Source organism: Palaemon carinicauda, chromosome 37, assembly GCF_036898095.1.
Source record: "Palaemon carinicauda isolate YSFRI2023 chromosome 37, ASM3689809v2, whole genome shotgun sequence".
NCBI classification, from domain to species: Eukaryota; Metazoa; Arthropoda; class Malacostraca; order Decapoda; family Palaemonidae; genus Palaemon; species Palaemon carinicauda.
The window spans coordinates 26418732-26435901 of NC_090761.1; the positions used below are offsets into that span (position 1 = coordinate 26418732).

The 17170-nt window shown below is 45.3% G+C and overlaps 1 protein-coding gene across 3 annotated transcripts in view; it reads right to left on the reverse strand.

Moving 5' to 3' along the window:
• The window catches only part of LOC137629522 (transforming growth factor beta regulator 1), a 67254-nt gene that overhangs the window by 36116 nt on the left and 13968 nt on the right, over positions 1-17170 (reverse strand). For all 3 annotated transcript variants that reach the window (XM_068360908.1, XM_068360907.1, XM_068360909.1), the window contains one exon: positions 3018-3120. In XM_068360908.1, the coding sequence (XP_068217009.1) occupies positions 3018-3119 (102 nt within the window). In that variant the 5' untranslated portion in view covers position 3120. The remainder of the gene's footprint in view (positions 1-3017; positions 3121-17170) is intronic.

The window sequence follows — 17170 nt, forward strand, 5'->3', positions numbered from 1 at the left end:
GTTAGAAAAAGACTGAAATCCCGCAAGAGCTTCATAACCACCACTAGCCTCAGCCCCATGGAATCAGCAACTTATCACTATCAAAATCATCTTCGTCCTCCTCCTACCCTATTCCCCTTGCCTTGAATTGGCAGCACTGAATCTGGTCCTTTTCTGGAGGATGAAGCAGCCAATTTGATTCGAAGGCCTGAGATTTCTTCACCTCAGATCACAATGATGGGGCTGTCCCTGAAGGCTTGGCAGAGTTCACCTTTGAAGAGTAGGAGCCTATAAAAGATAAAGCCTGGTAAATTAGAGAATCCAGCATGGTAGTTCTTCACTTACCCAGAGCAGCCTCAACGTCACTCCTCATAATGAGTAATGTGGATACACGTTTCCAAGTGCAAGTGTTGCCTCCAATCCAACTTCTAGAGAAAAAGTGCCACTAAATATCATCTCTTTAGCATCCAGTTGGCCCACCGGTTGGCTGACTGTGGGCCGAAGGTTACTGCCTTCTTGCCAGGCAGCACGAGCCTACAAAACTTTTCCACTGATTCTATGATTGATAGATACGTCTGTTATACGTGCAAAATGGGTCACTCCAAGACCACCCACTCAAGAGGATGAGAGGGATGTGCCTTCTGCTATGAGTCCCTCAAGTGGGATTTCCATCATTAGTGCACACAATGACTTCTCAACCAGGAGAGCTGATGAGGCCCTGCACTCTGGACCATAGAACATCCTCTGTCATTTGGGATTGAGAGGCAGGATCGTACTACAATGGTTGGACATGAGCAAACCTACAAAACTGTATATCTGAATATTTCAACGACGGAAGCTCCAAGGAAAGCCTTGACCCTTAAGTGACCCTCAAGCACCAAGGAATGAATGAGGACCATCCTGGTGCAGGTGTTGTAGTAGCTTCACTTAGTTTGTTGCATTCCCAAATGAGTGCATTTCCACAAAGAATAACTCTGACTGTGGGTACACTGCCTCCACCGGTATTGAACCGAGGTCCACTCCCTTCAAAACAAGAGATCCACGAGCCAGCATGTCCTTCGAAAAAAAAGAGGGCTTGGTACACCAGTCAGAACATATCCCCAGCATGTATGATCAGTCCAATCCCAGAATGGAACCGGGTAGGTAGGCCTACTCTTGATAGGCCAATGATGGACCAAGCCATGAACAGTCTCAGACCACAATGGTGATGAAGCAAACTCTAGCCCAGTCAGGCTCCATGTACGTGATTAAGCAATGCCAACATCTCTTTCTGGGGGACCAAAGTACCATGAGAAGGCAAACAGACAGAAACAGACTTTCACCTTCCAGGAAGGAAAGGTGAGGGAGGATGTTCAAGTTCTATAATCACTTAACTAACAGAACACATGTCCAGTCTTACGAGAGACCTTCCATGTGAATTCAGTGTATCTGTACCAGGAGACACAATAAATTCACAATCCAGACCACTGACTTGCAAAGGGTCACCTACCGGGTGAGAACTAACTCATGCTCTTGACTGAGAAGAAATACTGCCTCGTAGACCTACAGGACTTCTTGCAATTGACCTTTTTTGTAGACATTGACTTCTTCATTTTCTTCTATTACAAAGGAGAAGCACCAAAAGGGAAGGGAAAGAGGAGGATCAGGAACAAGAGCTGGAAGAAGAGGAAGACAGGAGAGCTCATTTCTTCTTCTGCCAGACTTCTTGAGTTAAGGTCATAGTGACCATCAGCAAGAAGCTCCCACGCTGGAAGAAGTTGTACAAGCCTCTTCAACATGATCGGCAACACTGGGGAACACGGGATATAATCAGTGATGTTAGCAGAGGGATAACAGGTACTGACACTGGTTACACAAGGGAAATCACATGTGCTAGGGTTAAAGACATGGGTTTCACAGGTAAATATATCACAGGCATGGGTGCCGTAGGCATTGGAGTCACAGGCATTGGGGTCACTGGCACAGAGTACAGGGGTACTTGGTCGTGGGCAAAACTCCATCAACTTTCGTTCAGATGGTGATCCTGCAATGCCTAAAGAGGGCCATTATGTCATCAGGTCAAACTCATCATCACTGAACTGCATAGACACAGGAAAATCTTAAGGATGTGCTGCTTTTATTATCAGATGGGAGAAAGAGATACATTAACTTCCCTCCCTTCCAGACAAAGAAGAAGAAGAAGAAGAAGAAGAACAAGAAGAAAGAGATACATTAACACATCTTGAACCTTGCATCAAGGTAGAGACAAAACTTTTGAACCACCACCAACACTCTCTGAGGATCAAGACCAAGGAGTTTCCGTAGCAGTAGCAGGGAGATAAGAGCCATAAGGAACGCACATGATATTTAGTTTTTTCTTCTTCCTAGTGAGATCACACCACTGCAACAAAGCCACAGCATGATTTGTTACAGGTAATGATTGTGAACAAGCATGTCTTACAAAAAGATCAAAGTACAGTATACTATTTTATATGGGGATTCATGACAGGCTGGCTCATAAAACTGCCAGACTTCTTACCTTGCTTACCAGGGTACCTAGCACATCAGCAAACATTGTTTTCTGTATGAAGAAGGCCTGCAGGCACAACCCACATACAGATCTATAAAAATATGAAAAACGAATCACAGGTGGTTGTCAAAAGTGGCTAGTCTGTGATAGGCAGATGGGTGAGGCTTCCCCCTCACACCACCTATTATTAACCAACAACTTTATGTACCTTAACAATTCAACAGATATTCCATCCTGTGCTGAAGCCATCTCCAATTTTAAATAACAAAAGGTTTGTATACATGTAGAAACAAATACAAACTACTTTTAAAATTAGATTATCTTTGTCATAATTACTTACTTCACTTCAGTTATCATCTTTCTTTATGTAACTTGGGACCACAAAAAAAGATAGCAGAAAAAGAGAATAAAAACAATTTCTTAAATAAAAATGTCAACAAATTGGAAAGAGAATTTCAATATTGATATTAAATAAGTTATACCCAGTAGAGTAGAGAGTAAAATAAATAGAAAACAATAACAAACATACTGTGTGAGATGTTGGAGGATGGGTATTATTTCTTGTACTTGGAGATCCAATTCCAGGGGGACCCAGTAAAAGGTTTTCAGCAGTATTCCAAACAGATGACATTCTGTAACAGAAACATTATACAAAATATGAATATGACAAACTCTTAGAAACTTTGTATTTTACCTAACGATCCAAACCTTTAGCTATTTATTAGGGGTATTACTTTCGGTGAAGCTGAAAGGACGAGCCATTAAAATTTTAGCGAGGGTTAACTACCCATCCCGCTAGTTTGCGGAGGGTAGGGAGGGGTAGCTTGCTACCACTCCCACTCACACACTTGTGATTAAGCTCACTTCGCTTGGAGGTAAGACTTCAAGGGGGATAGGGTTGACTTGTAAGTTTGTATAAATAGGTAAAGGTTTGTACTGTTAGGAAAAATACAAATTATCTACAAACTTGTCATTTGTTCCGTAACTGGAATACAAACATATGCTATTTAATAGGGGTGACTCACCCATTACGGGGGTGGATGTCCCTGCCAATCTAGCTTTTGGCTTTACCCAAGGGTTCCTTGTATTGAATATGTTTGTACCAAATATAAGGAGTCCCTACCCCTCGCTAAACCCTGCTATGCAAGGTCTGCGGCCTACGCAAGCTGTGTGTTGAGATAAGCAGTGGGACTATCAAGGTGAAGGTTATTCCAAGACTTTGTAGGAAAAAGTGTTGGACCAAGACTTTTCCAATACCACCTCGCTAGGGTATGTGGACGCAACAGTATTGACACAATACTAGGTACACAAGAGAACATGGTTTACCCGCAGTGGTTGAGGTCAGCTTGTGCAGAGAACCCAGGCTGCTGCTTTCCCCATAAGAGGGGAGGATGAAGAAAAGAAAAAGAGCCAGTCATTTCTTTTCATTCATGAAGCTAAAGCTGGGTAACAATGCCCTCAACCTTCTGCTACTTGTCCAATAAGGAGCTTGAGGTATACAACCAGGTGTTGTGCAGCCACCACAGGACCAATAGGGATCGTATCTAGTTCCTGTGGGTCACGTCTTGCAGGAAAAAGGTTGTGAAAGTCACCTGTAGCATTCAAACCCTTGCTTGTAGAACCTGTCACAGAGTAATCTGCTTTGAAGGGCGAGGGGCATAGCTAAGCCCCTGACATCGTGGGTCGACGTGTTGGAGGAGGATCTGGATTCAGAGCGTAATTAATGACTTTGTGAATCAAGCAGAAATGATGTTTTGGTGATCCTCCTCTTATTTCTCCCAGTGCTGACGACAAGAGAGGGTACCTGGGTGGACTGTTGCCCCTCTCTTGAGGTAGAGCCTCAAACCTAACCCCAGGTACAGTAACATTATCTTGATTGTCACATACCGAGTGGAGACTTGTAGTCTGGAAGGGGTCCGACCTAGGATCTGTCACCTCTGGAGACTGTCTTGGCAACAAACTCAGGGACGAAACTGAACGTTGCCTTTCACCCTTCTCATTGAATGGGCTATGTCAAGAGAGACCATGAAGTTTCTTGACCAGTTTGGCTGCTGTCAAAGTGTGTAAGAACACTGTTTTCTAGACCAGTTGAAAATTTATCAAATGGAATGTAGGGAGTTCTCCTTAAGAGACCGGAGAACTTGAACCATGTTCAGAGAGGGAGGTCTCAATTCCGACAGGGGAAAGGCAATTTTGTAAGTCCGCATGAGATAGGAAATATCTAGCGATGCGGAGATGTCCCTTCCTTTCAGTTTGAAGGCGAGGCTCAAGGGTGAGTGATCGTCTTTACCTGCCGAAACTGGAAATGGGGGTCTTTTCCTCCTCCAAATACAGTACTCAAATTCCGCTATTGCTGGAATAGAAGTAATGAATGGAGAGATACGCTTTCCCACGACACCAACCACAGAAGACATTATACTTTCCCCTGTAGACTGATGCTGAGGAATTCCTCAGATATCTAGACAACCTCTTCGCAACTTATTGCGAAAAACCTCGGTGAGAGAGGAGGTATTGTACTGGGTAGTCTCCAGGCGTAAAATCATAGCAAAGCTATTAGCTTGTGGTAGATGTCAAAGTGTGGTTGTCTGTGATGTGGAGAGGGTTCTGTTGGAGGCTCTATCTGGAGCTGCAGAAGGTTTGGAAACCATTCTGCGTAATGCCATAGCAGAGCTATGAGAGCCCTTGAGAGGCTAACCGATGTTGAGGCCATTTCTCTTCAGACAAAAACAGGGAAAAGATGTAAACGTCGTTGTTGTACCCACCGTTGTTGGCATGCTTCTTGCCAGAGAGCCTTGGCGTCTAGAACTGGGGAGCAGCGGAAGCCTGAGGTTCAGGGGCGTTGCAACCGATCCATAGTTGGAGAACCCCGTAAAGTCGGGACTTTGTCGGCTAACAGGTGATCCAAAGATCATTCGGTACACCTTATCTGAGATGCTGTGCACAGATTTTCGGCGAGCACATTCCTCTAGTCTGGAATGAAGCAGGCTGATAGTGGTACCGAGTGAACTTTGGCCCTTCTTAGTATACATAGTTAGATGGGAAGAGGCTGCGAGCAAAAGATACAATTTCCCATGACACCAACCACAGAAGACGTTGTACTTTGCCTGGTAGACTGATGATGAGGAATTCCTCAGATATCCAGACAACATCTTTGCGACTTGTTGCGAAAAACCTCTCTAAGAGAGGAGGTGCTGGGGAGTCTCCAGGTGTGCAATCATAGCGAAGCTATAACTTGCGGTAGATGTCGAAGTGTGTGTGTGTGTGTGTGTCTCTATATATATATATATATATATATATATATATATATATATATATATATATATATATATATATATATATATATATATATACAGTATATGGATAAAATTTACACAATATCGTGCTCAAATAGTCAAATAAAAATAAATTTCTACCTCATTATGGGATCGAACCCTAGCCCCTTCAAATGAAAGGCCCAGGCGCTCCCAACCATGCCACCAGAGGCTCAAAAGAAGTTGGAACTTAACTACTAACAGCAATTAAGAATTTACCTGGTGAGACATCAGTCTCTTATCAGCGTTTTTATCCTGACATCCCGGCTCACCAGGTGAGACAATTGATATCATTTAATTCGAATTGCCCCTAATGAGTCAATATGGATGAAAATCAACACAATATCGTGCTTGAATAAAAATCAATTAATTATATATATATATATATATATATATATATATATATATATGCATATGTATCTACAATACATGTGTGTGTATATATATATATATATATATATATATATATATATATATATATATATATATATATACTGTATATATATATATATATATATATATATATATATATATATATATATATATATATATATATGTATATATGTATATATATATGAATAAATATATAAATATAAATATATATACAGTATATATATATATATATATATATATATATATATATATATATATATATATATATATATATAAAGTTTTTATTCTTCCCAGGTCACAAGCTCTACAAAAAAAAAAAAAAAGCCTTATCTTCTGTTTGGGAAATCAAAGGTTCTGTTAATTACACTTTGGGCACCACTGTAATTGCCATTAAACTTTGCTACTGCTTTCAAGAACGAATAACTAGAGCCAATACAGTTTGGTAAAGGATGATCCATATGATCACAACCAAACAGTATGACACTCACAAAGTGCTTAAAGGGTCCCCACTTAAGATGGGGCAGTGGCTAAATCTACATAACATATTCCCAAATATGGCAAATTTCCGTATTTTAGGTTATTATTGGTTAATTGGAAAAGCAGAGTTAAACAGTATGGAGGCTTTCAAGGAAACTTGTCCACAGCAAGTATTTGTTGTATGAAAACTAAATGTAATATGGTAATCATGTCAAAAACAAGGAGAAACTAGAGGAGCACTCAGAAGAGTGCAGACCTCCGCTGCGGAAGATATTTCTTGACCTTTTACTCGACTTTGACCTTGACCTTTGACTTCAACATGTACAGTATTAATTAGTGTGGATTTTCGTGGATTTTCATACACTCATGTATGAACCAAGTTTGAAGTCTCTGTGACAACAATGACCAAACTTATGACTGATTATGTGAATTGGATGTTTTGCTTGACCGTAACCTTGACCTTTGACCTCGACCTTGACATTCCAAAATTTGATCTTGTCCAACTTTTTACATAACAGTTAATCACTGCAAGTTTCATTACTCTATGATTAACCCTTTTACCCCCACCATAAGGTTAAATTTCGAGCACATTTTGCTATATAATTTTTTTAAATTGCTCTAAAAGGCTTAATTTTTGTCCTAGAGAGGTCAGGTTGGTCTCATTCTTTTGGAAAATGCCTGAAGTTTCTCATAAAAATGTTATTTTTATTAGTAAAATAAATTTTTGAATATACTTACCCGATAATCATGTAGCTGTCAACTCCGTTGCCCGACAGAATTCTACGGGAGGGATACGCCAGCTATCACAATACTAGAAGGGGGTGTACTCACCAGCGCCACCTGTGGCCAGGTACTATAGTACTTCTTGTTGACACCTCCTCAATTTTTCCTCGGTCCACTGGTTCTCTATGGGGAGGAAGGGAGGGTCAATTAAATCATGATTATCGGGTAAGTATATTCAAAAATTTATTTTACTAATAAAAATAACATTTTTCAATATTAAACTTACCCGATAATCATGTAGCTGATTCACACCCAGGGGGGTGGGTGAAAACCAGTGTACAAGATTAAAGGATAGCTAAGTATCCCGTATTTCATATAATCAGTTATCTCAAAATAACAATGAAATAATAAGTACCTGGTAAGGAAGTCGACTTGAACCGTTACTCTGCCTTTTTTTTTTTTTTTAAGTTCGTCTTCCTTACTGAGCGCAGCGTTCCTCTTAGGAGGCTGAATCAACTCTAAGGTGCTAAAGTATATAGGGCTGCAACCCCTACTAAAGGACCTCTACACAACCTCTAACCCAGGCGCTTCTCAAGAATGAATTGACCACCCGCCAAATCAAAAGGATGCGGAAGGCTTCTTAGCCTACCGTAACAACCATAAAAACAACAATAAAAGCATTCAAGAGAAAGGTTAAAAAAGGTTATGGGATTAAGGGAATGTAGTGGCTGAGCCCTCACCTACTACTGCACTCGCTGCTACGAATGGTCCCAGGGTGTAGCAGTTCTCGTAAAGAGACTGGACATCTTTAAGATAAAATGATGCAAACACTGACTTGCTCCTCCAATAGGTTGCATCCATTATGCTCTGCAGAGAACGGTTTTTATTAAAGGCCATCGAAGTAGCTACGGCTCTCACTTCGTGGGTCCTTACCTTCAGCAAAGCAAGGTCTTCCTCCTTTAAGTGAGAATGGGCTTCTCTAATCAGAAGCCTTATATAATACGAAACCCCGTTTTTGGACATGGGCCTCGAAGGTTTCTTGATTGCACACCATAAGGCTTCTGACTGTCCTCGAATAGGTTTTGACCTATTAAGATAATATTTCAGAGCTCTGACAGGGCAAAGAACTCTTTCTAGCTCGTTACCTACCATGTTGGAGAGGCTAGGTATTTCAAACGATCTAGGCCAAGGACGTGAAGGAAGTTCATTCTTAGCTAAGAATCCGAGCTGTAAAGAACATGTTGCAGATTCGGATGTGAACCCAATGTTCTTGCTGAAGGCATGAACCTCACTGACTCTTTTAGCTGTTGCAAGGCAGACGAGAAAAAGAGTCTTGAGGGTAAGGTCCTTGAAGGAAGCTGACTGGAGAGGTTCGAACCTAGGTGACATAAGGAACCTTAAGACTACGTCTAGATTCCAGCCTGGAGTGGGTAGACGACGTTCTTTGGAAGTCTCAAAAGACTTAAGGATGTCTTGAAGGTCCTTGTTGGAAGAAAGGTCCAAACCTCTGTGGCGGAGAACTGAAGCCAACATACTCCTGTACCCTTTAATCGTAGGAGCTGAAAGGGATCTCTCATTCCTAAGATGTAATAGGAAGTCAGCTATTTGGGTCACAGAGGTATTGGTAGAGGAAACTGCATTGGCTCTACACCAGCTCCGGAAGACTTCCCACTTGGATTGGTAGACTCTACGAGTGGATACCCTCCTTGCTCTGGCAATCGCACTGGCTGCCTCCTTCGAAAAGCCTCTAGCTCTAGCGAATCTTTCGACAGTCTGAAGGCAGTCAGCCGAAGAGCGTGGAGGTTTGGGTGCAACCTGTCTACGTGAGGTTGACGTAGAAGGTCCACTCTTAGAGGGAGAGTCCTGGGGACGTCGACCAGCCATTGTAGTACCTCTGTGAACCATTCTCTTGCAGGCCAAAGGGGAGCAACCAGCGTCAGCCGTGTCCCTTCGTGCGAGATGAACTTCTGAAGGACTTTGTTTATGATCTTGAACGGTGGGAATGCGTAAAGGTCGAGATGGGACCAGTTCAGCAGAAAAGCATCCACATGAACTGCTGCTGGGTCTGGAACTGGGGAACAGTACAAAGGAAGTCTCTTGGTCATGGAGGTGGCAAACAGATCTATTGTCGGCTGACCCCACAAGGTCCAAAGTCTGTTGCACACGCTCTTGTGGAGGGTCCATTCCGTGGGGATGACCTGATCCCTTCTGCTTAGGCGATCTGCTGAGACGTTCATGTTGCCCTGAATGAACCTCGTAACTAGGGTGAGGTTTAGACTTCTTGACCAAATGAGGAGGTCCCTTGCTATCTCGTATAGGCTCCTCGAATGGGTCCCTCCTTGCTTGGAGATGTAAGCCAAGGCTGTGGTGTTGTCGGAGTTCACCTCCACCACCTTGCCTAGCAGGAGGGACTTGAAGTTCAATAGGGCTAAATGAACTGCTAGTAGCTCCTTGCAGTTGATGTGGAGCGTTTCCTGTTCCTCGTTCCACGTTCCCGAGCACTCCCGTCCGTTCAAGGTCGCGCCCCAGCCCGAGTCCGATGCATCCGAGAAGAGATGAAGATTGGGGGTCTGAATCGCCAACGATAGGCCCTCCCTGAGAAGGAGATTGGTCTTCCACCACAAGAGAGTGGTCTTCATCTCTTTGGTGACTGGGATAGAGACTGCTTCGAGAGTCAAACCCTTGTCCCAATGAGCTGCTAGATGGAATTGAAGAGGGCGGAGGTGGAGTCTCCCTAGCTCGACGAACAGGGCCAACGATGAAAGGGTCCCTGTTAGACTCATCCACTGTCTCACCGAGCAACTGCTCCTCTTCAGCATGCTCAGGATGCAATCTAGGGCTTGGCTTATCCTTGGGGCCGATGGAAAAGCCCGAAAATCCTGACTCCGAATCTCCATTCCCAGGTACACAATGGATTGGGAGGGAATGAGCTGGGACTTTTCTAGATTGACTAACAGACCCAGTTCTTTGATCAAGTCCAAAGTCCAGTTGAGACTCTCCAGACAGCGACGACTCGTGGAGGCTCTCAACAGCCAGTCGTCTAAATAAAGGGAGGCTCTGATGTCCGATAAGTGAAGGAATTTTGCTATATTCCTCATCAGATGCGTAAACACCATAGAAGCTGTGCTTAGGCCAAAACACAGGGCTTGGAATTGGTAGACAACCTTTCCAAAAACGAATCTCAGGAAAGGTTGGGAGTCTGGATGAATAGGAACGTGAAAGTAAGCATCTTTCAGGTCCAACGAGACCATCCAGTCCTCCTGCCTGACCGCTGCTAGGACCGACTTCGTCGTCTCCATCGTGAACGTCTGCTTGGTGACATAAGCATTGAGCGCGCTGACGTCCAGCACCGGTCTCCAACCTCCTGTCTTCTTGGCCACCAGAAAGAGACGGTTGTAGAAGCCCGGGGATTGATGGTCCCGGACTATAACCACTGCCTTCTTCTGTAACAGGAGCGACACCTCCTGGTGCAACGCTAGCCTCTTGTCCTTTTCTTTGTAGTTGGGAGAGAGGTTGATGGGAGATGTGGTCAGAGGGGGTTTGCGGCAGAATGGTATCCTGTAACCCTCCCTCAGCCAACTGACAGACTGGGCGTCTGCACCTCTCTTTTCCCAGGCTTGCCAGAAGATCTTGAGTCTGGCTCCTACTGCTGTCTGGAGAGGAGGAGAGTCAGTTTTTGCCTTTAGAAGCCTTGGAACCTTTCCTAGACTTGCTCCTGGAAGAGTCTGGACGGGAGCTTCCTCGGCTGGGGGCTCTACCACGAAAGGGCGGAATAAACCTCGTAGCAGGAGTATCAGCCACTGGGGTGCGATAAGTCCTGGGGACTGAGGTAGCAACCTTAGTCTTACGAGCTGATGAGGCCACAAGATCATGGGTATCCTTTTGTATCAGGGCCGCAGACAAGTCCTTAACAAGCTCTTCAGGAAACAGGAACTTAGAGAGCGGAGCGAAAAGGAGTTGAGACCTTTGACAAGGTGTGATGCTGGAGGAAAGGAAGGAACAAAGCTGCTCCCTTTTCTTAAGCACTCCTGACACAAACATTGAAGCAAGCTCGCCAGATCCATCCCTAATAGCCTTATCCATGCAGGACATTAAGAGCATGGCTGAGTCCTTGTCCGCAGGGGAGGTCTTCTTGCTAAGGGCCCCCAGGCACCAGTCTAGGAAATTGAACATCTCAAAGGCTCTAAATACACCCTTTAGGAAGTGATCTAGATCGGAGAAGGTCCAGCAAACCTTAGAGCGCCTCATTGCTGTTCTACGAGGAGAGTCTACCAAACTTGAGAAGTCAGCCTGGGCAGAGGCAGGTACTCCCAAGCCTGGTTCCTCTCCTGTGGCATACCAAACGCCCGCTTTAGAAGTGAGCTTAGTCGGAGGAAACATAAAGGAAGTCTTTCCTAATTGCTGCTTAGACTGCAACCACTCCCCTAAAATTCTTAACGCTCTCTTAGAGGACCTTGCAAAGACGAGCTTAGTATAAGTTGACTTGGCTGGCTGCATGCCCAGCGAAAACTCAGATGGCGGAGAGCGGGGAGTAGCAGAGACAAAATGGTCTGGGTATACCTCTCTGAAAAGAGCCAAGACCTTACGAAAGTCAATAGGAGGCGGAGAAGACTTGGATTCATCCACGTCTGATGAGGGATCCAGGTGTGCAGCCTCATCATCAGAAACCTCATCACCAGAGTGTAGCGAAGTGAGAGGTAAGGTATGCTGAACGGCAGAATCTGCACGAGCGGGAGCAAAAACGCTTGTGGTTTCATCCTCAAGTCTCTGTTGAGGCAACACCTGAGGCTCAGGCTGCAAAGGCTGGTCAAAAGAAGAAGCAGCAGGTAGGCGCATGGGAGGAGGAGGCTGACTCCTGGCATGAGTGTCTTGACTCAAGAGTTGCGCTTGCTGTAAGGTTGGTGGATGCGCAGTAGCAGGTTCCTGAGGAACGAGTTGAGGTTCCTGAGGTGTGAGCTGCGAGCGTTGAGGTAGTGGCTGCGCAGAACGCAGTAATTGTCTCGCGAGTTGAGGTTCCTGAGGCGCAAGGCTAAGGTGTTGAGGCTCTCGCCTTGAGGAGGGTTGAGGTCGCTGCAGCGAGAGCTGAGGAGTCTGCCTCATGGATGGGAGAGGTTGTTGTACCTCAAGAGAGTGTTGCCTCACTGGTGGAACCGCAAGTGGAAGCGGAGGAAGTAAGGTATAAGCTTCCTGTTCCCATTGCTGAGGTTGCCTTAAGGAAGGCGGAGGTAGCTGCACACCGCTGGAAACTGGCAACTCAGTACGTGGTAAGGTATCCTGAGGAGCCTCAACATCGTACGCCTGGCAGACAGGACTGCGGTTAGGCGGAGCGATCGCAGGAGGAGGTGTAACCTTCTCAGCCTGACACTCACGCATCAAGACCGCAAGTTGTGACTGCATGGACTGCAGTAGAGTCAACTTGGGGTCGGCAGACACTAAGGTCTGCTGAGGCAAAGCCTTAACAGAAGAGATCTGTTGCGGCAGCACCTTACTCCTCTTAGGAGGTCTGCATTCAACTGATGACTGCGGCGAGTCAGAGCTGATCCAATGACTGCAGCCAGGTTGTAGAGCTCTTGAGGTCTGGACTCTGCGTTTGAGCGGTCTTGAGACCTGAGTCCAACGTTTCCTCCCTGACAATTCTTCAGCAGACGAGTAAAAGACGGGCTCAATCGTCTGCGGGTGGGAGTGACGGTCTCTGGAAGACACGCCCGCAACCACCGAGGATACTTCTGTGCGCCGATCAAGGCCTGCCGAACCCTTTTGCCCTTCGACATTGCTTCTCCCCTGGGCTTGGGAGCTTGCAAGAGGTCCCGGACTGGGAGGACGACTGGCACGCACAGAAGTACCCTCACGCACCACACTGACACTGACACTAGCACTTGGCACTGCACTGACACTAGCACTCGTCACAGCACTGACACTATTACCACCCACTGCACTCTTGACCTTAAGTTCCTTGACTTCGGCCATAAGAGACTTATGATCACTAACCACCGACTCCACTTTGTCACCTAAAGCCTGAATGGCACGCAAAACAACAGACATATCAGGTTGAGGGCAAATAGTAGGTTCGGGGGTAGCCACTACAGGGGGAGGAAAAGGTAGGGGATCATGAGGTGAGGAAAAAAGTGAAGAGCGAGAAGAACTCCTCCTAACTCTCTCTCTCTCTAACTTGGTTGAATACTTAAGAAATCGGACAAAATCAAGTTCCGAAAGTCCGGCGCATTCCTCACATCGATCTTCCAACTGACAGGGTCTTTCCCTACAGTCAGAACAAGCGGTGTGAGGATCTACCGAGGCCTTCGGAATACGCCTATTACAAGACCTACATCGTCTATGGGGTGGGGCTTGTGAAATGTCAGACATCTTGAATCAAAGAGTTAGCCAAGTGGGGATTCCAAATCAAGCAAAAAGATCGTTAACCATTAATCAGAACTAAATAATAGCTATCTAAGCTAATATAGAAGTTTTCCAGTAAAGCGACAGCCGAAATCTGAGAGAAATACTTCACCAAAAGCCGTGAAAATACTCCAAGATCATAAGCGTATCCCAGAACGTCTTGCCGGAAGCACGACAGAGGAAAAATTGAGGAGGTGTCAACAAGAAGTACTATAGTACCTGGCCACAGGTGGCGCTGGTGAGTACACCCCCTTCTAGTATTGTGATAGCTGGCGTATCCCTCCCGTAGAATTCTGTCGGGCAACGGAGTTGACAGCTACATGATTATCGGGTAAGTTTAATATTGAAAATGTTATTTTCATTAGTAAAATAAATTTTTGAATATACTTACCCGATAATCATGTAGCTGTCAACTCCGTTGCCCGACAGAATTCTACGGAAGGGATACGCCAGCGATCACTATACAAGAAGGGGGTGTACTCACCACCGCCACCTGTGGCCAGGTACTGCAGTACTTCTTGTTGACACCACCTCAATTTTTCCTCGGTCCACTGGTTCTCTAAGGGGAGGAAGGGTGGGTCAATTAAATCATGATTATCGGGTAAGTATATTCAAAAATTTATTTTACTAATGAAAATAACATTTTTCAATATTAATCTTACCCGATAATCATGTAGCTGATTCACACCCAGGGAGGTGGGTGAAAACCAGTGTACATGTATATCAAGAAGCTAAGTATCCCGTATTTCATATTATCAGTTATTCAAAATAACAATGAAATTATAAGTACCTGGTAAGGAAGTCGACTTGAACCATTACTCTGCCTTTAATAAGTTCGTCTTCCTTACTGAGCGCAGCGTTCCTCTTAGGAGGCTGAACAACCCTAAGGTGCTGAAGTATAAAGGGCTGCAACCCATACTAAAGGACCTCTACACAACCTCTAACCTAGGCGCTTCTCAAGAACGAATTGACCACCCGCCAAATCAACTAGGATGCGGAAGGCTTCTAGCCTACCGTAACAACCCAAAAAACAACAATAAAAGCATTCAAGAGAAAGGTTAAAAAAGGTTATGGGATTAAGGGAATGTAGTGGCTGAGCCCTCACCTACTACTGCACTCGCTGCTACGAATGGTCCCAGGGTGTAGCAGTTCTCGTAAAGAGACTGGACATCTTTGAGATAAAATGATGCAAACACTGACTTGCTCCTCCAAAAAGTTGCATCCATAATACTCTGCAGAGAACGGTTCTGTTTAAAGGCCATCGAAGTGGCTACAGCTCTCACTTCATGGGTCCTTACCTTCAGCAAAGCAAGGTCTTCATCCTTCATGTGAGAATGAGCTTCTCTAATCAGAAGCCTTATATAATACGAAACTGCGTTTTTGGACATAGGCATCGAAGGTTTCTTGATGGCACACCATAAGGCCTCTGATTGTCCTCGTATAGGTTTTGACCTTTTAAGATAGTATTTTAGAGCTCTGACAGGGCAAAGAACTCTCTCTAGCTCGTTACCCACCATGTTGGAAAGGCTAGGAATTTCGAACGATCTAGGCCAAGGACGTGAAGGAAGTTCATTTTTTGCTAAAAATCCGAGCTGTAAGGAACATGTTGCTGATTCGGATGTGAATCCTATGTTCCTGCTGAAGGCGTGAACCTCACTAACTCTTTTGGCTGTTGCAAGGCAGACGAGGAAAAGAGTTTTGAGAGTAAGGTCTTTGAAAGAAGCTGACTGGAGAGGTTCAAACCTAGGAGACATAAGGAACCTTAAGACTACGTCTAGATTCCAGCCTGGAGTGGACAATCGACGTTCTTTAGAAGTCTCGAAAGATTTAAGGATGTCTTGTAGATCCTTGTTGGAGGAAAGATCCAAACCTCTGTGGCGGAGAACTGAAGCCAACATACTTCTGTACCCTTTGATCGTAGGAGCCGAAAGAGATCTAACATTCCTAAGATGTAACAGGAAGTCAGCAACTTGGGTTACAGAGGTATTGGTAGAGGAAACTGCATTGGCTCTGCACCAGCTTCGGAAGACTTCCCACTTGGATTGATAGACTCTACGAGTGGATATCCTCCTTGCTCTGGCAATCGCTCTGGCTGCCTCCTTCGAAAAGCCTCTAGCTCTAGCGAGTCTTTCGACAGTCTGAAGGCAGTCAGACGAAGAGCGTGGAGGTTTGGGTGTACCTTCTTTACGTGAGGTTGACGTAGAAGGTCCACTCTTAGAGGGAGAGTCCTGGGAACGTCGACCAGCCATTGTAGTACCTCTGTGAACCATTCTCTTGCAGGCCAAAGGGGAGCAACCAGCGTCAGCCGTGTCCCTACGTGAGAGACGAACTTCTGAATGACTCTGTTGATGATCTTGAACGGCGGGAATGCATATAGCTCGAGATGGGACCAATCCAGCAGAAAAGCATCCACGTGAACTGCTGCTGGGTCTGGAACTGGGGAACAGTACAAAGGGAGCCTCTTGGTCATGGAGGTGGCGAACAGATCTATCGTTGGCTGACCCCACAAGGTCCAAAGTCTGTTGCACACGCTCTTGTGAAGGGTCCATTCCGTGGGGATGACTTGATCTTTCCTGCTGAGGCGATCTGCCGAGACGTTCATATTGCCCTGAATGAACCTCGTTACCAGTGATAGGTTTAGACTTCTTGACCAAATGAGGAGGTCCCTTGCTATCTCGTACAGCTTCCTCGAATGGGTCCCTCCCTGCTTGGAGATGTAAGCCAAGGCTGTGGTGTTGTCGGAGTTCACCTCCACCACCTTGTTTAGCAGGAGGGACTTGAAGTTCACTAAAGCCAGATGAACTGCCAGCAACTCCTTGCAGTTGATGTGAAGCGTTTCCTGTTCCTTGTTCCATGTTCCCGAGCATTCCTGTCCGTCCAAGGTCGCGCCCCAGCCCGAGTCTGATGCGTCCGAATAGAGATGAAGATTGGGGGTCTGAACCGCTAACGATAGACCCTCCTTGAGAAGGATGTTGGTCTTCCACCACATGAGAGTAGTCTTCATCTCTTTGGTAACAGGAATAGAGACCGCTTCGAGCGTCATATTCTTGTCCCAGTGAGCTGCTAGATGGAATTGAAGGGGGCGGAGGTTGAGTCTCCCTAACTCGGTGAACAGGGCTAACGATGACAGGGTCCCTGTTAGACTCATCCACTGTCTCACCGAGCATCTGTTCCTCTTCAGCATGCTCAGAATGCACTCTAGGGCTTGGCTGATTCTTGGGGCCGACGGAAAAGCCCGAAAAGCTTGACTCCGAATCTCCATTCCCAGGTAAACGATGGTTTGGGAAGGAATAAGCTGGGACTTTTCTAAGTTGACCAAAAGACCCAGTTCCTTGATCAAGTCCAAAGTCCAGTTGAGACTCTCCAGACAGCGACGACTTGT